At 33.6% G+C, this 23,655-nt stretch overlaps 4 protein-coding genes across 6 annotated transcripts; 3 read left to right on the top strand and 1 right to left on the bottom strand.

Moving 5' to 3' along the window:
* Positions 1-2,366: 2,366 nt before the first annotated feature.
* LOC126682780 (uncharacterized) lies at positions 2,367-5,827 on the top strand. The gene is made up of 8 exons (XM_050378539.1): positions 2,367-2,575; positions 2,778-3,635; positions 3,839-4,108; positions 4,382-4,606; positions 4,705-4,821; positions 4,913-5,067; positions 5,244-5,367; positions 5,458-5,827. Exons 1-8 carry the CDS (start codon positions 2,393-2,395, stop codon positions 5,809-5,811), a joined length of 2,286 nt encoding a protein of 761 aa, XP_050234496.1. The 5' UTR covers positions 2,367-2,392; the 3' UTR covers positions 5,812-5,827.
* Positions 5,828-7,084: 1,257 nt separating this feature from the next.
* LOC126680678 (uncharacterized) lies at positions 7,085-9,473 on the bottom strand. The gene is made up of 2 exons (XM_050375840.2): positions 7,689-9,473; positions 7,085-7,510 (listed from the first exon to the last, which is right to left on the bottom strand). The coding sequence occupies exons 1-2, from the start codon at positions 9,471-9,473 to the stop codon at positions 7,085-7,087; spliced, it is 2,211 nt and encodes a 736-aa protein (XP_050231797.1).
* A 2,222-nt stretch (positions 9,474-11,695) lies between these two features.
* Positions 11,696-17,527, top strand: LOC126680981 (nuclear poly(A) polymerase 4-like). 3 transcript variants are annotated; one of them, XM_050376312.2, is made up of 12 exons: positions 11,696-12,060; positions 12,154-12,231; positions 13,172-13,279; positions 13,756-13,818; positions 13,911-14,072; positions 14,492-14,605; positions 14,729-14,791; positions 14,912-15,241; positions 15,320-15,484; positions 15,577-16,365; positions 16,863-16,924; positions 17,027-17,527. In XM_050376312.2, the coding sequence occupies exons 1-12, from the start codon at positions 11,941-11,943 to the stop codon at positions 17,049-17,051; spliced, it is 2,079 nt and encodes a 692-aa protein (XP_050232269.1). In that variant the 5' UTR covers positions 11,696-11,940; the 3' UTR covers positions 17,052-17,527. The 3 variants fall into 3 exon arrangements, with proteins under 3 accessions (XP_050232269.1, XP_050232270.1, XP_050232271.1); XM_050376313.2 differs by having other exon boundaries at positions 16,863-16,948; XM_050376314.2 differs by lacking the exons at positions 11,696-12,060; positions 12,154-12,231 and having other exon boundaries at positions 13,206-13,279; positions 13,686-13,818.
* Positions 17,528-19,045: 1,518 nt separating this feature from the next.
* On the top strand, positions 19,046-23,279 carry LOC126682297 (hexokinase-2-like). Its single transcript, XM_050377912.2, has 9 exons — positions 19,046-19,603; positions 20,151-20,301; positions 20,403-20,585; positions 20,774-20,848; positions 20,973-21,128; positions 21,210-21,308; positions 21,415-21,545; positions 22,285-22,366; positions 22,640-23,279. Exons 1-9 carry the CDS (start codon positions 19,329-19,331, stop codon positions 22,970-22,972), a joined length of 1,485 nt encoding a protein of 494 aa, XP_050233869.1. The 5' UTR covers positions 19,046-19,328; the 3' UTR covers positions 22,973-23,279.
* The last annotated feature ends 376 nt before the right edge of the window (positions 23,280-23,655 follow it).

Genomic DNA, 23,655 nt, shown 5'->3' with positions numbered 1-23,655 from the left:
AGTGCGTTATTTAATTGGTCCGGTTAACTTAAGTTTTTCTAAACTTAAACTCAAAACCAAAATAAATACTCTCTGTTCCAAATTGGTAGATATCATTTTAAGTTTTTGTGCATCATATTATATGCACCCAATTATTATTTTATTAAATAATTGTAAAATATATTTCATTAATTATAATGGAATATTATAAAGAAGAAGAAAACGAGTTATTTTTATATTTAATAAGGACAATGATGTTTTAATTTTTTATATAAATTAACTCACTTTATTCAGAAATTTAAATTTTTTAATATCCGCATTTCATCTGAACTGCCTATCAATTTAAGATGGAAGGAATAATAAAAAATTATAAATCAAAACCAAACCAACTTAAATTTTAGTAATTCCTAACAAAAACAAATCTTACAAATTTTAATTAACGAACTGACCAAAATTATCGGTTTGGTTTATTAAACCAAAACTTAACCAACCTAGTGGTGATACTAATAGTTAATACTACTACTAGTAATAATAACATTATGATGATGTTGAATTGTTGATGTAACGAATGGAAGAGTTGAAAATGTTGGATAAAGAAAGAACCGTTTGATTTAGTCCATATTTTGTTCTTTTATTTAATGTGCTTGCTTTGGGAGGGAAATTTAAAAAGCTGACATAAACTATACCTTTTTAATTTTTTTATGTTGCTGGACCACTATATAAACTATTTCTATTTTTATTTTAATGCTACATTCATTATCAACTGCTCCTTGTGTTAGGGGGTGCTCATTATTCTGAGTATTAACCGATTTGATCGGATTTAAATTGAATTAAAATTTTGTTTAATTTATTTTGGTTATGATTAATAATTTTTTAAAAACTAATTTTGGTCATTTTGAATGTTAGTATGAAACTTTCATTTAAATTGAACCGACTGAATTAATTAAATTATATATTTAATATTTTTTTAGAAATTTTGAGATTCTTTTTATTTTTTAGAAGTTTCTTTTGCATAGTATGGCTAACTTTGCTAGATGTTAGAATTATGAGTTAAATCAAGAAACAACATGCGACACTGAGATTCGAAATTGAAATCTCAAAATTACACTCGAATTTTAACCACTCGGATTAGGCCTCACTGACTTTTGATGTCTGTTTTCCCTATAAATTTGTATGTGTGTGTGTGTTATATAAGTTATAAAATGCACTCGAAATATTTATCTATCTATACTATATATAAAAGCACGGATGGGGGGGACAGACAAATTTACTGAATAATCCTTATCAGTTTACTACTAAATAAAGGTTTTGTAGTCATTCACTAATTAGTTATTTAATTAATCACTATTATAATTAAAGTCCTAATTAGAATAGGTAGCTAAATTATCTCCAATTTAGTTTTTAGTATGTAAAAAATAACTAAATTGCCTCCAAATTAGTAGGAATACCTATCTTTTAGTTTGATTGAACAACAAAATTAAAATAATATATTTGGTTAATATATTATTATTTAAATTTATATCTTATTATTTTTAAAGATATTATTAATAAAATTAAGTTAATTATTTAATTATGGTTATTATAAAACCAAAAGAAGAATAAATTTAGTATGGAAAAAAAATTAATAACCGAGTATATTATATTTACTTTTATAAATTTTTTAATTAATTTAATATTAATTATAAATAAAAAAATTGATATAATTATAATAAATTTACTAATATATTCATTGAAGAGTTACGTTACGAGCCACGTGCATAACACGTAATGTGAAACTAGTTTAATAATAGGTTTATATATCACATGCAAGTTGTTATTTTTTTTTATGTTACTAAATGACATAACGGATAGTTATATTTTTTTATTAAAAAAAAGTTTTGAAATAAATAATTAAGAAAACAAAATAAATGTGAAACAAAGTATTGAAACTACATTTTTATAAGTGAGAAAACAGTCAAAAACAGGCCTGCTGCCTTTATCCAGAAGCAGAAAGCCTCTGAAAATGGGTGGTGTTTGGGGCTTTAATATGATTAGGCCCGTGTAGTACTCTGGCATATCTAGATGGGCCAGTAGCCTCAATTCTTGACTTTTTTAGACAGATTACGGGCTTAGCCCAAACTAATTAGAGATATACGGCCCTAGGTTTCAAAATTGAGATTTGTTATTTCATCTCCCTAAATTCGAATTTTAACCTTTTTCCTTATAATTTTTATACTTTCAAAAACTGAAGAATACGGTTTCGAAAATCAGAGAGATTGCATGTTATGATTTTTGCGAGATTCTCGCCTTCCTTTTCTCCATTCACTCATCCGTTTCCATTTATTTCAAACTTCCCATATTCAGTTGTTTTTCATATTTTGAATTCGGAATGGTGTCAACTAGGTCAGCTTCCAAAAATTCACCCCCTCAAAAAATGAAGAAATCCACATCTAGTCCGAGTTCTAGCAAAAGAAAAATTGAGTTTAATGCAATTCCGGCGACAATGAAGAATCGTCGAAAGGCTGTGCGTGAAGATGACGACAGTGACTTCGAGGATTTTGATATCCCTCCGAAGAAGATGGATAGGCCTGTTTCATATGCGGGTTTGCCTAAAAAGGTATTTAAATTTTTTGATAGGTTCGGTTATATAGTTTATAATAGTGTTTCGTTGTATGTGTTTGATTTGTTTCAGTAAGTGTTTGGATTTCTTTAGTAAAATTTTAAAAGAATCATATGCTAATGTTTTTTTGTTTCTGTTAGTCAATTACTTTGATTGTGTGAATTTACTATTTAAGTTTATTCGAATGATTTTTATGTAGGATTGGGATTATTACATACAACCCTCGGACCGTTTTCCTGTTAAGGTTACCCATCATTCCGGTGAAAAAGTTATTTCAAACATTAAAAGAACTTTGACTCCAGAAACATTAGCAAAATTTTCATCTACATGTTTTGGAAAATTTATAGAAATGCAGGATGTTAAATTTCAATATCAATTGATTCACGCTTTATTGTTGAGAGAGGTTAAGCAACCTGTTTTTTACGAGCTTTGGTTAAAGGTTTCCGGGAAATTACTGAAATTTTCAATTGATGAATTTTCATTAATAACGGGTCTTAAGTGTTGTGGTAACGCTGACAAGAAACCTTTTCTGAACTCTGACTCTGATTTTAAGGCAAATTGTTTTGGAAATGTTGAAAAAGTTACTAAAAAATGGGTGGAGGACTGTTTTCTTCAAAAACGTTGGTCAAACGAAGATGAGGCTTTAAAACTTGCTCTTTTGTACTTTGTTGAGATATTTTTATATAATAACAAGCCATGTTCCTACGTTCGTGATGAACATATAAATATGATTGGTAATGGTGAATTTGAAAATTTTCCGTGGGGTAAAGACGTGTTTCAAAGAACTATTGAATTTTTGAAAAGCAAATTAGCTTCTGTCAAAGGATGTGATTTTTTAAAAAAAAATCCTAATATTGGTATACCTCCTACTCAAGTCCGATATGATGGGTTTCCTTTGGCATTTCAAACATGGTTCTTGGAGTGTTGCCCGGCTGCCAATGGAATTTTGGGAAGTTCTTCTGGCGAAGCTATCCCTCGTATATTGAGGTGGACAGTTCCACTTGCACGGGATCGTGAGTACTTGACACGCAATATTTTCAACCAATCTGCAGAAGATGTACGTATATATTTTAATTAATTGTATTTATAGGTGTAGTTATTTTTCAAAATAGTTTATTAACTGTTAGTTGTTAATATTAGTTACTAGGTGGTTAATTCTTCACTTATATTTTTGGTTAACTATTGGATACTGTATGAGTAACCATTAGTTAACTGTTTTTTATTGTCTGCTAACAAAACACTATCTGTATGCATATGCAGCTGAAATTGTGCAACCTAAAGCCAACTGAGGAAGAGAGGTCAGTTCTTGTGTTAGATGCTATGTTCTTGAAAGGAAAACGTAAAGTGGTCTTCGAGGAAACAACACATGTTGGACATAGGGATTCCAAGTTGAATGGAAAGATTAGAAAGATGTATAGCGAGTTCTCATTATTCAAGTCCTATGTTGAGCTTCAATTTGCTGAAGTGTTAAGTGTCTTGTCTGAGTTGAAGAGTGTTTTGAGTTTGAATGATCATCGCGCACATGTGACGGTAAACGGTTCAATCATAAGTAACTTTTTTTTATACTTTTTTATATGTGTTAAGCATATTTTAGTTAATATACGTTAGGCCTTTACTCACTGTATGGTTAACCATTAGATTCTATTTGGTTAACCATTATGTACTATATGGTTAACCACTAGGTACTATATGGTTAACCACATACTATCAACTGGTCGATAACGATAGGTTACTAGATGGTCAACCACACGTAATATCATTACAGTTTAATGTTTTTTTAATGTATGTTCAATGTTTGTGTAGGAGGATATGCCTGAAAATGTTTCGGCCGCAAAAGCTACCCAAAGTATGCCCAAGAACTCTAATGACGGGGCCGATGACGCTGTGGAAAGACATACAGCTGATAATGAATCGGCTCCGCCAATTTTGGATCAGATTCAAAATGATGGGAATGATGTTGATAAGGAACCCGAAGATGACTTTAATTGTGCTACTGAGACGGTTGGTCATGAAGAAGAAATTAACAAGGTGTTTTATTCATTTACGAGGTTATATTATTCCGCAATATTTTGTACGTTTCTTTTTTATGATTTTCATTTTCATAATACATTTTTTAATGTTTTAAGGTCTCTGACGAGAATGTTCAAACACCTGTTCATTATTTTGAGGATATCGATCCAAGTGCTTTACATAAAGCTGTTGACAAAGTTGAAAGAGAGTATGAAAAAGCACGTGTTGGTGAGGTAATCATTTATATACGCCCGGAAACATTCTAATTTAGTTGTTTATATATTTGATAACATCTTAACGATTTTTTTTCTCAATTTTTTTTAGGAGGCAGCTGCAGTTTGTAATGTTGTTATGGATATCCCTTTTACAAAGCGTAAAGGATTTCACCCCCTAGATGATAATCTTGGCATTCCTACAACTTTTCCAGATCAAATCGACTTCCTTTGTTGGATTGAAGCAGGAATTAGGCAAAATAGAGTGTGAGTTTCATTTCAGCATTTTATATATAATTAAATTACATTTCATTAGGTGTGTTATATATTTTTTATGCTATCAATGGTTTGCTACATATATACTAATGGTATACCAACTGTTTATTTACTATAATATGCTTATTAATTTCACATTATCCGTTTACTGTTGTCAATGTTTGTAGGAGAGACGTATATACGCCAAAAGACAATATTTTGCCCCAAGCGTTAAACTTTGAAGTTGCAAGCATTTCCGATAAGAAATGGTTTTATTCTATGGTTTATGGCGGAAAATTTTTAGACGATTCTGTAAGCATTTGACAATTATATTTTTTTTGTATAATCAGCCATTGTTTAATATAAGTACTGATTGCTTTTTTAATGTCTGCCATTTTTCAGCATATCGATATCGTTATGTATTACATTCGCAAGAAAGCAAAGTACAATCCACACAACGGAATGCGAATAACGACAACAGACTGTTTATTTGACAACAGATTGATGGGTTTGTTTAAACTCTATTTGAAGAACAAGGGAGATGTAACAACAATCCAGGATATTAACATTGTGACTGATTATGTGCAAGGACACGGTATGCTATGCAACACACATTGGAAGGATGTCGACGAGGTCCTCTTCCCAATGCATTTAGGGAAAAAAAAACATTGGATATTGGGGCGCTTAGTGTTCAAAGATAGGCGTATATACATCTACAATTCTTTGAAGTCTCCAACAGCCCGTTTTGATGCCTAGGAAGCCGCTGTCAAATATTCAATGGTGATTCCCAAAATGTTGGCTCTTTTGGATTTTTATGATCTTCGTCCGGATATTGATTTGACATCTACTGCTTATCGACATATATCTGTTGGTGCTCCATTTGTTATTGTTCATGTCGATGGTCTGCCAACCCAGGACGATAGGTTAGTTTATTTTCCATCTGAATTTGTCTTAAGTAATTCAACATTTGATTTACTATTTTTCTTACAGTGATTGTGGTGCCTTTATTTTGGCCTTTGCTGAGCATTTGATACAGAACCGACCTATGCCACCTGATTTTGAGATCATTAATCATCGTGAACGTCTTGGTTGGCTTTTGTATCGATATGGACAAATGAAGCTTCAAGATAACGTGGTCAGCGACGAGGAAGTTGAACCGAAACCTAAACTGAAGTCCGGGAGACCGAAGAAAATTGCTAAACAAATCATAGAGTAGTGTGTACTTTTTTTTTGTTATCAGTTTTTGTTATGTTAGTACGTTATTACTAATGTTACAGTTGGCTAACAGTTGGCCGACTAACGATATCGATACATTTTTGTTTGCCAATTGGCTTATATCAGGGTACTATTTGGCATACTAATTTGGTTCCCTAATTTTTCTTTATTGCTTCTCGGTTTTTCATGGCTTTTCTTGTTTTTTCTTTATTTTTCTTGAAGAGTTACTGGTGTGTTTTTTATTGGATATTTGTTTGTATTTGAAAATATTCAGCCGCTTTTAGGTTCAGGCATGAATTTAATCACTATTGTAATTCGGTTTGGGATGAGTGTCACTTTTGTTGTGGTTGTTTGTACGAGAATTATCTGTTAGTACTTCATTAGTAATTTTACAGTTGGGTAATAGTTGGCCGACTATTACCAAACTTAATACATTTTGTAGTTGCCAATTGGATTATAGTTGGATACTATTTGGAATACTAAATTATATTGTTGTCTGGATATTTGTGTTTTAATCATTTTATTTTCTAGATATGTTGTAATGCTATTAGGTACATATTTGGTTACTATTTGGATAACAAATCATACGTTCTAATTAAAACAAACTTGTCAAATATGCATCTCACATTAATTATCATCTAGACAGTACACACTTCATACATTTATTACTAAATTTTTCTTCTTATTTATCTTTTAATGTCAAAACAGCATAAGAACAATTGTAAAAATCATAAAAATGCAACTAAGGAAATACCAATTAATGATCCGATGTAAACTAAAACAATTGTAGTAATTTCTTCTATCATATATATTCCTACTTTGGTATGCCCCGACAAGTCTTCTTATTATGTCCCTTTTTTCCACATCGGCTGCAGTTGATTGTTCCGTTTCCTTCCGCATATCCCTTTATTCTTTGTTTTTTTGGTCGCCCCGCTGGTAGCTTCACGATAGGAGGTCGAACTTCAATACTTTCAACTTCATAAGGCACATCCCATTCACTTTTACTAGGCACAGGATAAACAACTGCCTCATAAACTTTCAGAAAATTTTCCTTGGTGAAAAATTGAGAACAATATTGATATGGATCTAAATGAAACTTGGTCAAAACTGCAATGGCGTGTGGGCACGGGATTTCATCGATTTGAAACCTTCCACAAGAGCACTCCTTCTCTTTTAGCTTCACTGTCATAGTGCCACCACCATCTTCGACACTATATATTAAGGTTACTGATGGTATAACCTGTCAAGTTCATAGTTAGACAATAGTTAGTTTAGTGATGTTTAACTTGAAAAGTACATAGTTAGACAATAGTTAGTATACTGTTGGTCAATTTTCGCAATTGAACACTTACTAAAATGTAATAGTAATGTATCAAAATAAATTTTAAACCAAAAAACTTATTATCTCAGATTGTTACCTTCATTGTCATAGATGTCGCATAATTTTCCCTCAGTTCATTTTCTGCTCTATTCGTCAATTTTGTTCCCGTTGATAGTGCAATATTCCTATTCTTATATGTCCACTCTTGGACTAGACGCCTCACATACTCTAAGAGTGTTGATATAGGCAATTCCCTGGCTGCCTTTAGCGATGCATTAATCGACTCAGCAATGTTCGATGTCATTGTAGAGTATCTGTTAGCCTTTGCACGTGATCTTGCCCATTTATCAAATCCAATTCCTTCAAGGTACGGTCGTATTCCTGCGTTCATGCTATCGAGCTCTTCCATGAAGTAGTTAAAACCAGTTAATGTGTATGCTCTCGCAGCCCCAAAAAAATTGTCCCTCAACCTTTTCGCATTTACTCTAAAGTGTTTTTTTATGTTACCCAAGAGATGATACATGCAAATTACATGTCTAGCTTCTGGAAAAACTGTTCCTGCAGCATTAGATATGCTTTCATGCCTATCGGAAACGATGCACAAGTTGTCCTTCTCCTCAAAAGTTTCTTTCAGTTTTATAAAAAAATATTTCCAGGATTCATTATTTTCGGAATCAACTACACAAAATGCTAGTGGAAAAATTTTACCATTCCCATCTTGTGTCGATGCAGTAAGTAGGGTTCCGCCGTAGTTCGATTTTAAAAACGTCCCGTCCACTACAATAACCGGTCTACAATAGATCCAACCTTTTCTAGATGCATCCAGAGCCATGAAAACATATTTAAATCTGTTTCCTTCAGATCTAATCAAATCAACAACTGATCCGGGGTTCGTTTGCCTTACCATATGTAAGAAACTAGGCAAAACAGAATACGATTCCCGCGGTATACCACGAACGGTATCAAGCGCCTTCCCTCTCGACCTCCATGCCTTATTGTAAGACAAAACCACCCCATATTTTTTTTGCATGTCAGTTATGATGTCTGCCGGCGTGTACACTGTTTTGACATTGAAGAACCTCGATTTGATAACTTCACCAATTATTGCAGCGGTTGCTTGCCGTTTCTCTTCCATTCTGATTTCAGTGGGACAAGTATGGATGTTGTTTAATCGTCTAATAACAAACATCTTTGTTTTCCCGTCGCTAGAAGCCCTCACAACCCAATTACAACTGTCATCTATACAATTTACCAAATATTCCTTCGTACACGACTTACTCACTTTAAATTGAAAATGATTCTCAATTGCATAAAAACTAAGACAAGATTGAAGATACCTTTTGTCTTTGAATACTTGTCCAATATAAACTTCTTTCACACTGGTGGTGGACACAATTTCTGAATCAGCTGGTATACTGAAGCTCTCCTCTTCTGTACAATCTGAGTTTTTGCATATCAATTCAACATATTTCACAATATCAAAGCTCGTGTTACCTGAGAATGATTCTTCCATTGGCTCTTCTTCAAAATTATTCAAAGGTACATTGTTGATATCAATCATAAGTTGATGATTTTCAACTTGTTTCGCCGTGACACACAAAGGAAAGTGAGTCATTCTCGCTTCGTTTCTTTTCAGTTCTATGTAGAACTGCACACTTTCATTATCATCGATATCCACTGGCTGCTGATTAGGTTCCAATTGATATTTGATATCTAAATTGGTTTCCCAACTATTCTCTTTCAGTACACCACATATCAGCAATTTCAGCATTTCAAAATCCGTGTCCTCCTTAAGCAAAACTCCTTTGATTTTGTAATTCGAGTAGTTAAAACTGTCATCCCATACGCCGTTGCAGTAAAGAATTATTTTCAATGTCGTCATTCCTACATAAAAACATGTGCAAACGTTTATTATCCTCATTACTTCAATATTTACAACCAATGGTTAACCTCACAATTTGACATTGTTCTTTAATAAAAACAGTTTTAATGAAAAACCCATATAAGCAAAATTAGTATTAATCTTAAACTAATTCTAATCAGTACCTACAATAGACCATTGGATATTCTCAATATTTCATAGTGTTCATCAATAAAAAAAATTATAATTCTGAAAACATATTTCAATTCTTTTTCATCGCCGATCACAACTTTTGTTATACTATAAATTTCAATATCAATTATAGACTTACTTGATTTCGGTTTATTACATCCGATTAGCTTCCTTCTTCATGATCTGATTATGAATCTCCGACTAGCTGAAATAATTGATCAAATCTGCTCTCTCTCTTTTTTGATTCAGTTCTCTGTAATCCCTTTTTTTAAAAACCGAATATCTTTGATTTCATGGATTCAAAGATCTTGTATATTAGGTAAGATTTTCGTGCATTTAAATTTTCGGAGCAATTTTAGGAGAATCTTAGATTGAGCTGACTGTTACTTTTTCTTCTTTCACGTCGTATTTATCTATTTTTTGAAAGTTAGTTTTGCAAGAAAAAAGATGAAAATTCTAATTATCAAAATGAAACATGTTGGGCGTAATTCTAAAATTATTTTGTCTTAAGTAGTGTAATTATCAATTTTTCTCTCAATTCTTTTGAATTGCATCTTTTTGTTTTGTTTTTTTTTGTTTTTTTTTGAGATCGCATCTTTTTGTTTTTTTAAAGATAGACCTGACCTACTTTAATTGTTAGCGGAAATTAATTATTATTGTTAGTCATCTTTTAAACAGGCAACACAATCTGAGAGAATTATATCTTTATTTTTTAAAATTGTTGAACTTCTATTTAAAGAAAAAGTAATATTATTTTTAGACTTTATTTTTATTACATTCATCCATTTAACCAATAACAAAATGATTGATGTCAAAGTCTCTCTCAGCAATGAAGCACACAACTCTCTTCAAAATACTATTTCACAACACTTTAAAAATCGGTATCAATTGTTCATATGCCCTATTAATTATAGGCTAGACTCATTTTGACATTCTTAAACTATACTATTATTTTTATTTATTAGGTATTTAATTTTTTATGTGATTTTTTCAAATTTCAAATTTTGATTTATTGAATTTTTAAGTAAATCTCATTTAATTTATTGAGTTCTTAAATTTTCGCTTTTTAATTTATTAGGTCCTGATAACTTGTGAACCAGCAGCGACGTTCCGGTCTGACGACAGCTCCATAGCTACACCTGAAAGGCACAGCACAACCGTGAGAAGGATGCCGGAAGGGGATCCGGCAAACCACTCCGACGGTCAAATTAGTAACCGTTTAGTGAGAGAAAGAAGAAGAAGTGAAAGGTAGTTAAGAGTTGAGAGAAAAAGAGAATTAACCTTTTTACCTAATTTCCCTTAGCCTTTTATACTATGTGTGTTGTTCCTCTTTGTCTGGGCCGACAGACCTGATTTCGTTCTCTTTGTCTGTGCAGATGTTGTCTGGAATGTCAGGGTACGTCCTGACAAGTTTGTCGTTGTGTTTTGTTGAAGGTGAGCTCGGGTGGAACCGAGATGGTATTTTATGGTGTGTGGTTAGACTGAGATGTTACTTTTATGTATGACATTCGGTGACCGAGATGGTATATATGGTGCTCGGTGCGGCCGAGATGGTGCTACTTCTACGCATGCTGTTAGTTATGCGTTCTGGTTGATTAGTTGGGTTGGTTTCTCGGCGTGATCTACTCGGTTCATGTGCTGTTTCAGGTTTGTTCATTTGTGTTGTTATCAGGTCCTTAAGTAAGTATCCATTTAAGGATTCAATGAATCAAAAAGTGAAAATTTAAGAATTTAAAAAGGTCAAATAGAAGATGATAGACTTAATAAATTAAAATCGTATAATTTACGAAACCAAAAATGAATTTAGCCTTAATTATAAATTAATAAATAAAGTATTTATAATCAAATATCAAATAAATAATCCCGCAATCTAGTGTAATTACTAATTCTACGCTTGATAAAAAAAATACTATAGCATAATGTAAAAGGTTTATTTTTTAAATATAATCTAATTTTTTTAATAATAATTTAATAATATAATTAAATTAACAAAATTTTATTATATTTAAAATGAAATACATAAATAAGAAAAAAAAATGCACGAAAAAATCAACAAATCCACCCGGTTTGTCTGTCCTTTAGAGAAGAGGAATCTTCTCTTCCGAGCGCACCGACCAATCGGTCCGCTTCTGTCGCTTTCTCTTTGATTCGATCCCTAATTTCTTCCTAAACCAAAATCAATTTGGATTAGGGTTTCCTATTTTATCAATTTTGAAATTTAATCGAATTTCGTCTCTTTTTTCTCGTTTCTTCTAAAAAAAATCAAGAAATTGTGGGTTTTGATTAGGTCACCGAGATGGTGAGCTCGGAGGGTGCATCCTCCTCCCCGCCGGTGAAACAATACGGCGTAAGGAAACCGATATCAACCGCCGGTCCGACCGAAGCTGATATTCAGAGAACTCGTGATTTGGAGAAGGTTATTTGATTAATTCATTATTTTCATTAATAGGAAATTATTAAATGTATTATGTGATGAAATTTTAATTTTGTTGTTTTGGTTTATGAGCAGTTTTTGGGTGATGCTGGGCTCTATGAGAGCAAAGATGAAGCTCTTAAGCGAGAGGAGGTTCTCGGTCGCATTGGCCAGGTTTGTTTCTTTTTTATTCCGTGTAATTCTATTTGTTTGCTATTGCAATTATGTTTGCTGCTTTTTGTCGTGTAATTCCGACCACAAAGTAGTTTTACATCAAATTAAAAGAAATTAAACATTAATTAAGAATCCAGAGGTTAAGGAGCAACGATTAGTAGAAGGTTATAAGCGAAGTGGAAGTGAGAGGACATACTTGAGACGAGATAAGGTGTAAATATGTTATAATTGAGTTCGTTTTCATATCCGGAAATTGTTAAAGAGTAGGGCCATTTGCAATTCGAGGTTTAGGAAATCTATGACTATGACCCTGTGTATGCTCTATAGTATGAATATGTATGAAGAAACTATTTTACTTGAAATCAGTTTTTAATTGATGATGATTCTGAGTCTAACTCATATCTTAGTATTTTGTTTACTCTTCGTGTTTCGCCTTTACAAAGTGTCGATCTTTATTCGACAAGTTAGTTTCTTATTTGTCGAAACAAAAAAAAAGTCAATTTTCATCCTCTTGAATCAGAATTTTGCATGTCTAGATCTTTTGGAATGTCTGATTACTTATATTCTCATGAATTAGTTTAAGATTTTTATTTCAGTTTATTTGGTTTAAATGGAAATGTTTTGCTCCTTAGCCATTACTTGGTAGAATCAGTATGTCATGACTCATGTCTGTTAAGCTGTTAAACTCATTCCTCTAAATTTTGCATTCGTGGATTAATAATTCCACATGATTTGTCAAGGCTATATTTTGTCTTTATTCTTATATGTTTCACTTTCACTTTTATTTTTGTTGTTTTTTTAAACTGGCATATTGTTGCTTTTATGATCCTCCCTATAAAATATATGCTAAAAGTTATTTTCCTCCTTTTGTCGAGTACTTGTGGTGTGTTGAACTACCTTACTAATATTTTGTTGGTGATTTCTCCGGTGGTTATGTTAGATTGTTAAAGATTGGGTAAGACAGCTCACTCGTTTGAGGGGATACACAGATCAGATGGTGGAGGATGCTAATGCTGTGATATTTACTTTCGGCTCTTATCGCCTTGGGGTATGTTCTTTGGTCTTTCAATTGCTTTTTAGTACGGATCTTTTTCATTCTCATTGTCGTTAACTATTTATATTGTTGACGTCATGATTTCTTCTGGATTAGAAAAGCTACTGTAGTAACTGTATAGCATGTCTCATTCAATTGTGTTCATTTGGCATTGAGTTTGCACCTTTCGAAGTAAATTTTCGTTTAAAACACGATTTGGAAACTGTTTGGTGAAATTTGCTGAAGAGAGTTTTATGTTGGGTTAGATTTGGAGTTCGTGATCCCTGTGTTTTATCCACTCATGATGTTTATGTTCTCTTGAAACACTTATATCCAGTGCCAAAAAAAAAAAAACTTAATCTGAAAGGTCTCGGCATAATATAAATATAATCATTAATTTTGTTGGAACTTCTGATAGCAGTCTATGAACTTGTGCTACAAGCTGCTTTTGGCTATCTATGGTCTCTTCTAAAAACCTTGAGAGTTGGCAGGTGCATGGTCCTGGGGCTGACATTGACACATTGTGTGTTGGGCCATCTTATGTAAATAGAGAGGTAACTATCGAAGCTGAAGCTCAGTTCCGTATTTCAATGAATTTTTTTATCATATGCATTAGTATATCTAATTTTTGGGCTATTTTCTTCAGGAAGATTTTTTCTTTTTACTACACAACATTTTGGCAGAAATGGAAGAAGTTACAGAGTTACAACCAGTTCCAGATGCTCATGTTCCTGTAATGAGATTCAAGTTCGATGGAATATCAATTGATCTTCTGTATGCAAGCATCTCCCTTTTGGTGGTTCCAGATGTAAGTGGAGATAACCTTTATAAACGATGCATATGAAAATTCATTGTTATTAGTGAATTTTCTTGTGTCCGAGATATCAAATTTCTTCTGACATTTGGTTTGTAATTGGTTGCATAGTAAGGATGTTTTCGATTCTTTTATAAAACCTATAAGATTTTCCATTATTATATCATCGAATAACCATGCAACTGATTATAATAATTGTATATACGGACCTTTTTTTGGTGTATGCTTTGATGCTCATAAATTGCCTGCATTCGTACCTTTGAGAAGGCTGTTTTAGTTATTGTCAAGTGGGACAATTGAATTTTCCTGTAGCTTTTGGCTTGTGGTGGTCAATTCAATTTAATATACACCCTTTTTAATCATGTTTATCTTTTCAAAGGAATTTTATTATCCTCTAATGGACCTGTCAACAGGACTTGGACATCTCAAATGTTTCTGTTCTGTATGATGTTGATGAGCCTACTGCCCGGAGTCTCAACGGCTGCAGGGTGGCTGATCAAATTCTTAAGCTTGTCCCTAACGTTGAGGTTAAGTACTTCTGTCTTGATGCTTTGACCTTTTTTTGGATTTAAGATTTAGCTGGAAATTTATGTTTGATTCTCAGGATCTTGTTTTCTCATTTTATTTTATTTTCCTTTTCCAAATTATAGAATTTTTGCACTACGCTTCGGTGCTTAAAATTTTGGGCTAAAAGACGTGGAGTTTATTCCAATGTGGGTGATTCCTTTCTCCTCCAATTTTGCACTGATGCTCCTTCTTCCTGTCTCCTCCTATCTTCTGCAAGGCTTCATGATTCTTTTTTTTTTTTTGGATCTTGTTTTTACAATGTCCAGGTCACTGGATTTCTTGGTGGCGTTAACTGGGCTCTTCTTGTTGCTCGAGTGTGCCAACTTTACCCAAATGCTATTCCCAGTATGCTTGTTTCTAGATTTTTCAGGGTGTATACACAGTGGCGCTGGCCAAACCCTGTGATGCTGTGTCCCATTGAAGAAGATGAAGTCGGATTATCTGTTTGGGATCCTCGTAAGAACCCTCGTGATCGCACTCATCATATGCCAATCATAACACCTGCTTACCCATGCATGAATTCTAGCTACAATGTCTCAACAAGTACACTGCGAGTCATGATGGAGCAGTTCCAGTACGGTAACAAGACATGTGAGGTGAGAAGCCGGAGGCTTTTGTTGGTGTTTTTTATTTGTAGGATAGCATATTGACACGTGTTTTGTTTTGTATTTTAGGAGATAGAACTGAATAAAATCCAATGGAGTACTTTGTTTGAGCCATATATGTTCTTCGAAAGCTACAAAAATTACCTGCAGGTTGACATAATTGCTGCTGATATAGATGATTTGCGTTCTTGGAAAGGCTGGGTGGAATCCCGTTTAAGGCAGTTGACTCTTATGGTAAATTTTATGCCATTTTAGACTCTTAATTATGTATAGAGTACATTCATATGTTTTCTATCTGCTTCTATTTTTTGCTGCTGTAATTACAGATTGAGCGTGACACATATGGGAAGTTGCAATGTCATCCCTACCCTCATGAGTATGTTGATACCTCCAAACCAAGTGCACATTGTGCCTTTTTTATGGGCTTGCAGAGGAAACAGGGGGAGATGGTACAAGAAGGTCAGCAGTTTGATATTCGAGGGACAGTTGATGAATTCAGGAATTCAATAAACATGTACATGTTTTGGAAACCAGGAATGGAAATATATGTCTCTCATGTTCGAAGGAAGCAACTTCCTTCTTACGTTTTTCCAAATGGTTACAAACGGCTTCGGCATCCTAGGGTTACAATGCAGCAGCAAATTGGCAAATCATGCACTCCAGAGAGCGGTTCTTGTGATAGAAGTCATAAAAGGAAAAAAGATTCTGACGAGGTTGATTTGAAAAATGGGACGCCAGAAAAACGACATTTTGATGGTTCTGACAGAGACTCAGCGACTCCTGAAAATATCACAAATAAGTTTGGTGATGCATCTCCAGAGTGCTTGGTGTTGGCTGAAGGGAATGGAATATCACTGCTTGATAGGAAGCCGTTTTGTCCTAGTGATATTGATGGAACATCTACATCAAATTCCAGTGCTGTAACTTCAATATCGAGTGAGGATGTAGGAAATGAATCTGCAGCTGGCAGCAGTGAGGGGAACAATGGTTGCATTGATGGGAGTGTTGAAGGAAGTAATAACCTGTTATCTTCTCAAAGTTATATCGGTGATGCAGATTCTGAAACCACTTTAAAGATTGCGGATGGTGGTGGAGTACTGCAGGAACAGTTCGAGGTTTTTGATTTAAGTTTCTTTAGCTTCTACTTTGCTTTCTTATTTCTGTTCCGGCATATGATCATCTGTTCTTTTACAACTTTTTTTCTATTTGTTCTTCTTATCACCTTTTCAAATAGAAGAATTACACTGGCCAATTGCATATTATTCTGTCCATATTGCTTAGTACCATTTTCTCAAATAGTAGTGGTACAAAAAGGTTGGCCAATTGTGCATATTTTGCTGTCCATATTGCTGCTCTTAATACCAAGACAAGTTGTTCTTTCTTTTTTAGACTTACTTTTAAAGGATATGAGATATTTGTAGCTGGATGAATTATGTTGCTGTTGCCGTGTTGTAAATTTAAACCCTTCTATGTACTCATGTTGTCAAGTAATTTACTCTGAAACTGTTGCAGTAATTTCTTCTAGTTTGGCATGCTGTCATAAACGTTTGAGCTTCGGGCAGTTTTTCTAATTTTTTTGTTGTTGTGCCTCTTTCCCCCCTTCTCATTGAAGCGAGTTGCGTCAGTTGGGATGGCTCTGAATACTGTAGAAGCTTTGCAGAAGCCTGTGACAAGGCACGTGCTTTGAAATTTTAAGTGGTATTGTTTTTCATTATTTTATCAACATTTTTCTTGATACTGCTCTTCTGGTTGATTTTCCGGTTACTGTTATAGCAGGTTAAGTTTGACATCGAAGGCGTGAATATAGTGAGAATTATTTTCCTGCAACATTTTCACCTAGAAGGCGGAAAGCCAGCAATCTGGGTATGTGAATTTGCGTAAGTGTCACATTTCTTGCTGGCTTTCGTTTCTTGTTTCTTTTCCAGGGATGCTTATCAGAACATCAAATCCAATGGAGAAAGTATCTGCTCTTTATCGGCAGTGAAGTCGTCAAATGCTTTCAATCATTTTGCTCGGATTATGATAAAGGGACTGGTTTGTTTTCCTTTCCTATTTCTGCGTCCTTTTATGTTCACGGCGGAAGCATTCTAGTGTTTTGAGGTGGGTGGGCTTCGAGATAAATATTTTTCCAGTGTGAAAGCGGGTTTAAGATTTAGGTACAATATTTTATATGTGTGGCTGCCTATTGTTTTTGTTGTCCCGGATTTCTTCGCTATAAACTGTGCCTTGTGCTCACTCTGTAATTATTATTAAGAAAATATTAAGAATCTCTCCCTACCTTCCTTTTGTTTTCTGCTTGTGCTATGCTGTTAAATGAGATTTCGTTAAGTGTTTAACGAGCTGCTCCTATTTTTTTCATGACGGGTGTCGAGTGTCATATCTAGGCGTATCCAACAAAAAAGAAGATTCTCGTCGAGTAGACCGATGAGAATAAAGCTTGCGTCTAAAATTGTTGGTAAAGATATAGAGTGGAAGCTAACAGTTCTTTCACTTTGCATGACTCATAAAGAAGAAAGTAGCATTTGCTTTATGAGTAGAACTCAGAATAGATTCGAACAAAAATAGTTGAACACATGGCAACTCAGTTTGAGAATGTGTCTTTTATTGCTTTATGTTGAAATGCAAAGAAAAAAAAGTGCCTAATCTTAGGTATAAATGGACATAGACATGTTTTTATGTAGTTGGTTCCTTTGTCATCATCAATACTTCCAATAAATTCTCTTTTATCTTTTACATTATATCCCAGGAATATCAACTGATTGCTGCCAACTTCATCTCTGTATGCCACCCAAATTGATACTCTACCCATATTTTACAAACATAGATAAAGTTACTATTTACGACGTTTTGAAATATTAGTAAATTTAATATTTTAATTTTATAAATTAAATTGAAAAATGAAATATATTGTTTTAAGTTTTAGTTAATGATATATTGCAAATTTCAAGAAGTGACTTGTATTTTTAAAACATACGACAAATGATTTTAAGGATGTTACTTAAATTAAGGGTACAATAACTAATTTAACTATGGCTTTTTAATCGTTGTATTAAATTGAATTTTATTTATTTTTATGAAGCGAGAGGTAGTAGTTGGTTATGTAATTGCATTTGACCTTTCCATCGAAGCAAAGCAACCCTAGTGTTTTCTTATAACTAAATTTGATTTGTCAGTTCAACCGGTGTGATTGTAAATTTGATGCTAATTATATTTTCAAAAAGAAATATTTTTTTAGATCATTTGTTTAAATAAAAAAATTATTGAGTCATCGGTAGTACAAATTATTTAGTTTTCTATTTATTAGTTGGAACATGGTTCATTTAATTTTTAAAATTTATTTTATAATCAAAATTCTATGTATGTGTTAAAATTGTAAATATATATATATATATATATATATATATATATATATATATCAATTCCTAAAAAGGAATCCTATATCAATTGAAGATTCAAACATGGAAATTACAAATCAGATATTTGGATAATTTTTAACCATAGACTGATTGGTCCTAATTCAAGGTGGATAACGTTATATCAATGCTAAATTACATTTAATTAAATCATAATTTTACATCATTTTCGCACTTAATAAAGTTGATATTGTTATAAATCCTTATTATATAATTGGATAATATTGTCGATAAACATAATTTGTTTATGATACTATTTAATTAAAAAAAACAAATTAGTCAAGTCAAAAACAAAAAACTGGCGTTGAAATAACAGGCAAGAGGCACGTGTCACCAACTTGAAATTAGTAAATCTGTAAGAAACCATACACACACTCTTTTTTATGGCGACCAAACAAATCAACAGTAAACAACAATTAACCATTTTATTGGGATCAAAATAAAAGTCTCTGTCGAAAAACAAATCTCATTTCTAATAAATTTTTAGACAACCCAACGATTCAATTCAATTCTGTTCATCAAATTTTTTATAAATTTTTGTTTCTTTTCATTTTTTTTCATTAGATCTCTGTTCAATACGAATCTTGATTTATTCGGGAATTTTAGCAGTACCCTTTGCTATAAGATTGAATTTTGCTTGTTGGGTGTGTGTTATTTTCTTGATTATGGAAAAAAAAGTTGTGGTGGCGGTTGTGTGTGTAGCCGCCGTGGCGGGCGGAGCAGCAGCTGCAATGGTGATAAGGCAGAAGATGAAGAAGGATAGCAAGTGGGCTAAGGCGATGGAGATAGTTAAGGAGCTGGAGGAGAAATGTGCCACGCCTATTCCTAAGCTGAGACAGGTGGCGGATGCCATGGTGGTTGAGATGCATGCTGGTCTTGCTTCTGAAGGTGGCAGTAAATTGAAGATGCTTATTAGCTATGTTGATAATTTGCCTTCCGGGTATAAATTTTGATTCTTTTTTTCTGATTTTTTTTAATGCTTAGCTCATAATTTGAAGTGGGATGTTCTTATTTTGATGAATTTCTTGAGAAAATGGAGATAATTATGAACTTATACTAGCTGGATGGTATTTGATTTGAATGTTTATGAGTATGGATTTTGATTAATAATCATAAGACTAGTTCAAGTTTGATTCTTCAGCTAGGTAGCACGGACACGGACACGGCGAAACGAAAAGGTGTTATTTTAAAGTTTCCTATGTTAAAAATGAAGTTTCGTGTCCGAAACATTTCCGGAACAGGACACGTTGATTGAATAAAGTGTCTGTGCTACGTAATTCTTCAGCTTATTCCTGAAATAATTTTGTGGAGCTCTGCTTGTGATTATGGTTTCCTGCTGTTGTTTTATGGTTAATCAGATTGCTGGATGGTAAAAGGAGTTAGTGTTAGTTGACAATGGTTATATGGATAATCAGAACAATCATGGATATTTTCTGTTTTCGTTCTTGTTAAGTTGAGTCAATTTAATTTTGTTTCTCTTAATACAGTGATGAGAATGGATATTATTACGCGTTGGATCTTGGTGGAACGAACTTTCGTGTGATGCGGGTGCATCTTGGGGGGAGGGAAGGTGGTCTTCTTAATCAAGAATTTAGTGAGGTGCCTATTCCTTCGGATTTGATGACCGGGACTTCAGATGTAAGTGTTTGTTATTAGTACAGAATTGGTAAAGCTATGTGTATTTGGATTATGCGTAATGTTTCTCAGATATCAACTATCGAATTTTGTTGTGATTTCAGGAACTGTTCGATTATATTGCAGCCGAACTTGTGAAATTTATTTCTCAAGAAAGTGAAGAGTTTCATCCTCCTCCTGGAAGAAAGAGGGAATTGGGTTTTACCTTTTCATTTCCGGTTACGCAAACATCCATTTCTTCTGGTAACCTTGTTAGATGGACAAAAGGCTTCTCTATAGATGACGCAGTTAGTCCCAATCTCTTGAACTTGGTGTTATTTAATAGCAATTCGACTTGGTTTTTGATGAAGTAAATTTGATGCTTTGGCAAATTTGGACACTCTTTGAATTTTGAAAGCTAGGTGTTAAATTTTAACATTTTTCTTCGACATTTTTTTAAAGTTAAGAAATGATTTGCGTTATTTTTTGGAAACAGGTTGGCCAAGATGTGGTGGCCAAATTGACATCATCCATGGAAAGAAAAGGTGTTGATATGCATGTTTCTGCTCTGGTAACTCTACACGTTTTTTTTTTTTCGTTTCTTGTTTTGATTTTTGATGTTTATCTTGGAAAATATCAATTTAGTATAGTTTTTCTGAGCACTAGCTGTAGACCTGAAAGAATGCTGGTATCAGGTCAATGATACGGTTGGAACCCTAGCTGGAGGCAAATACTTCAACAGGGATGTCGTTGCTGCTGTAATCTTAGGGACTGGGACAAATGCTGCTTATGTAGAGCGTGCACAAGCAATCCCAAAGTGGCACGGTGCCTTACCTCCATCTGGCGAGATGGTAAGCAAAGTTCAGCTTTTCTTTTCGTGGTTAAATTCTAATGGTAAGTCACTGAAAAATGTTGCCTGGATTGGATTATAGGTTATCAACATGGAATGGGGTAACTTCAGGTCATCACATCTTCCACTAACTGAGTATGACCTTGCACTGGACTCTGAAAGTTTAAATCCTGGTGAACAGGTAATTTTTTAATCTGTTTCGTTTTCGATGATTTTTTATTGTCAATGTGCCTTTGCTTCTCTAGCTACTATCTGCTCAATTAACTAATTTCACTTCGATTTTATAGATCTTTGAGAAGATTATTTCTGGTATGTACTTGGGGGAAATTGTACGCAGAGTTCTACTAAGGATGGCCGAAGAAGCTGCTTTTTTCGGCGATGTTGTTCCACCAAAACTCAGATTACCCTTCATTTTGAGGTATCCATTCTCTTCTATATCTCAGAAATTTTATGCTGAATAACTTTGTAAGTTAAATAGGAAATCTTTTGATTGGACTCTGTGCTTATCAATCAAGGGGAGATTCGTCTCCAGCGCAAACATTCCCTCAGGTTGTTGAAAAAAATATGTCGACAAGTCTAGTAATCCTCGAGAGCACATGGACTGTAAATGTGAACTTTCAGTAACATTCTTGATTCTTTGTTGTTCAGGCATGCCATGCATCTATTTTCCCATATTGGTTTATAAATCAAATTCAAATCAAGTATTATTGAATGTTTTATGTTGGTATTTTTTGGAAAAATCATACATATGCAAATTGCATTTGACTTGCTATTACAGTACAAAAGTGATGCTGAATTACTTGTCTTTTTTATTTTGGATGTTAAGAGATATAAAACTTCGCTGAAATGAGTAAAAATCGGACAACACAATTATAAGTATGTTCATTCAATTCTTTCCAGCAGTGTTTTCTATAATTGAACACGGGATTTGCAAGTCACTGACAAATTGCTTCAGTTGGCTGCTCGACAAATATCAGATCAAATGCCTCTTTGCATCTGCAGACGATGCTACTTAACATTTCAAATGCCCATTATAGGAGGCATTTCATTATGGTTGTTAATGTGCTTAACATGAGTGTATTTGTTTTAATTTTCCTTGCATGGGTGTGACACTCAAAGATTTAGATTTAGTTACATCGTACACTTTGAACATGCAGAACTCCTGATACGTCAGCAATGCATCATGACACGTCCTCTGATCTTAAAGTGGTGGGGAATAAATTGAAGGATATTTTAGAGGTATTTGTTTTTGACATGCAATATATATAAAAAAAAAGTCTTAATGTTTCAGATTCATATTGTTGTTCATCTTCTCAGCTCTCGGAACTTCAATTTGCATCATTAATTTTTATTATGAGTTTGTGTTTATAAAGAAAACACAATTGATCCTCGTGGAATGAGTTTTCTTCTTGTACGATCATCTTCATCGATAATCTGAAAATCGTAGATCTTTATTTGCAAGTTGGCGTCGGATGTTAAAGTTTAATTACTTTTGTTGCGTGCTTGATTCAGATATCTAATACCTCCTTGAAAACAAGAAAAGTTGTTGTTGAGGTATGCAACATTTTTGCCACACGTGGAGCTCGACTCGCAGCTGCTGGAATCTTGGGGATCCTAAAGAAAATGGGGAAGGATACCGTAAAAGAAGGGGATCAACAGAAGACGGTTATCGCCATGGATGGAGGATTATACGAGCATTACGGTGAATATAGCAAGTGTATGGAGAATACTCTTAACGAGATGCTCGGCCAGGAAGTATCGAACAACATCGACATAATACACTCAAATGACGGATCTGGCATTGGAGCAGCTCTTCTCGCTGCATCGCATTCTCAGTATCTTTAGATGTCATCATAGCGATGGTAAACCAACCTATGTGCTTCTTTTTTCCCATTTTTTATTTCTCCATCGCAACCTGTTGGCGCACTTTTCATTCTCTGATAAAGTAATCTTCAAAGTTTTTCTTCTTTACCGCCATTTTTTGCTCGCTTTAGAAGAATATTCTGATAATACTTGAATCGTACCTTCTGGAAAATCTAGTAGAGGTGGATTAAACATGTAGCAGGACCAGGAAGCGGCCATTATTTTCTGCTTCGGCCTGAGTCTTTCCGATTCCTTTAGGTGGCAATAATAAAATGGTGGATTTTTCGCATTCCGTTTGCTGATAATTGGTCAATTATATGAATAGTCTGGTTTATTCTTTACATATCTGAATGTTTCACATGTGCAAAAATGATACTAGTTATTTTACATGTGGAACACATGATTCAGGCTTCGAGCATTTTCTCAAACTTAAAATGAGATTGCAACATTACAGAGTCCAAAAATTCTGTGCATGAAATAGTTAATATTAGGATAGTTTGGTCATTGATAGTGACTTCAGTTTGTTAAATTTGCCTTCCTTTTGAATGAAATGATTATAAATAAATAAAATAAAAATATAATCTTTCAAAATTTCAATACAAAGTGAGAAAGTTAAAATTAATTTGTTCGTGAAATTGTTTTGATGTTTTATTATTTCAAAATTA

The sequence above is a fragment of the Mercurialis annua genome, linkage group LG5, assembly GCF_937616625.2.
Source record: "Mercurialis annua linkage group LG5, ddMerAnnu1.2, whole genome shotgun sequence".
NCBI classification, from domain to species: domain Eukaryota; kingdom Viridiplantae; phylum Streptophyta; class Magnoliopsida; order Malpighiales; family Euphorbiaceae; genus Mercurialis; species Mercurialis annua.
The sequence above is the reverse complement of the archived record's forward strand: the minus strand, read 5'-3'. Positions and strand labels throughout refer to the sequence as shown.

Excerpts from the sequence above, each read along its gene's own strand:
- LOC126680981 (XM_050376312.2), top strand. The coding sequence starts at position 11,941 with ATGGTGAGCTCGGAGGGTGCATCCTCCTCCCCGCCGGTGAAACAATAC. Across the intron at positions 13,819-13,910 it reads CATCTTATGTAAATAGAGAG|GAAGATTTTTTCTTTTTACT; the intron begins GTAACTATCGAA and ends TATTTTCTTCAG. Across the intron at positions 14,792-14,911 it reads GACGTGGAGTTTATTCCAAT|GTCACTGGATTTCTTGGTGG; the intron begins GTGGGTGATTCC and ends TACAATGTCCAG.
- LOC126680678 (XM_050375840.2), bottom strand. The coding sequence starts at position 9,473 with ATGACGACATTGAAAATAATTCTTTACTGCAACGGCGTATGGGATGAC. Across the intron at positions 7,511-7,688 it reads CGACATCTATGACAATGAAG|GTTATACCATCAGTAACCTT; the intron begins GTAACAATCTGA and ends TGAACTTGACAG.
- LOC126682780 (XM_050378539.1), top strand. The coding sequence starts at position 2,393 with ATGAAGAAATCCACATCTAGTCCGAGTTCTAGCAAAAGAAAAATTGAG. Across the intron at positions 3,636-3,838 it reads TCAACCAATCTGCAGAAGAT|CTGAAATTGTGCAACCTAAA; the intron begins GTACGTATATAT and ends ATGCATATGCAG. Across the intron at positions 4,109-4,381 it reads ATCATCGCGCACATGTGACG|GAGGATATGCCTGAAAATGT; the intron begins GTAAACGGTTCA and ends ATGTTTGTGTAG.
- LOC126682297 (XM_050377912.2), top strand. The coding sequence starts at position 19,329 with ATGGAAAAAAAAGTTGTGGTGGCGGTTGTGTGTGTAGCCGCCGTGGCG. Across the intron at positions 20,302-20,402 it reads TGATGACCGGGACTTCAGAT|GAACTGTTCGATTATATTGC; the intron begins GTAAGTGTTTGT and ends TTGTGATTTCAG. Across the intron at positions 22,367-22,639 it reads AATTGAAGGATATTTTAGAG|ATATCTAATACCTCCTTGAA; the intron begins GTATTTGTTTTT and ends TGCTTGATTCAG.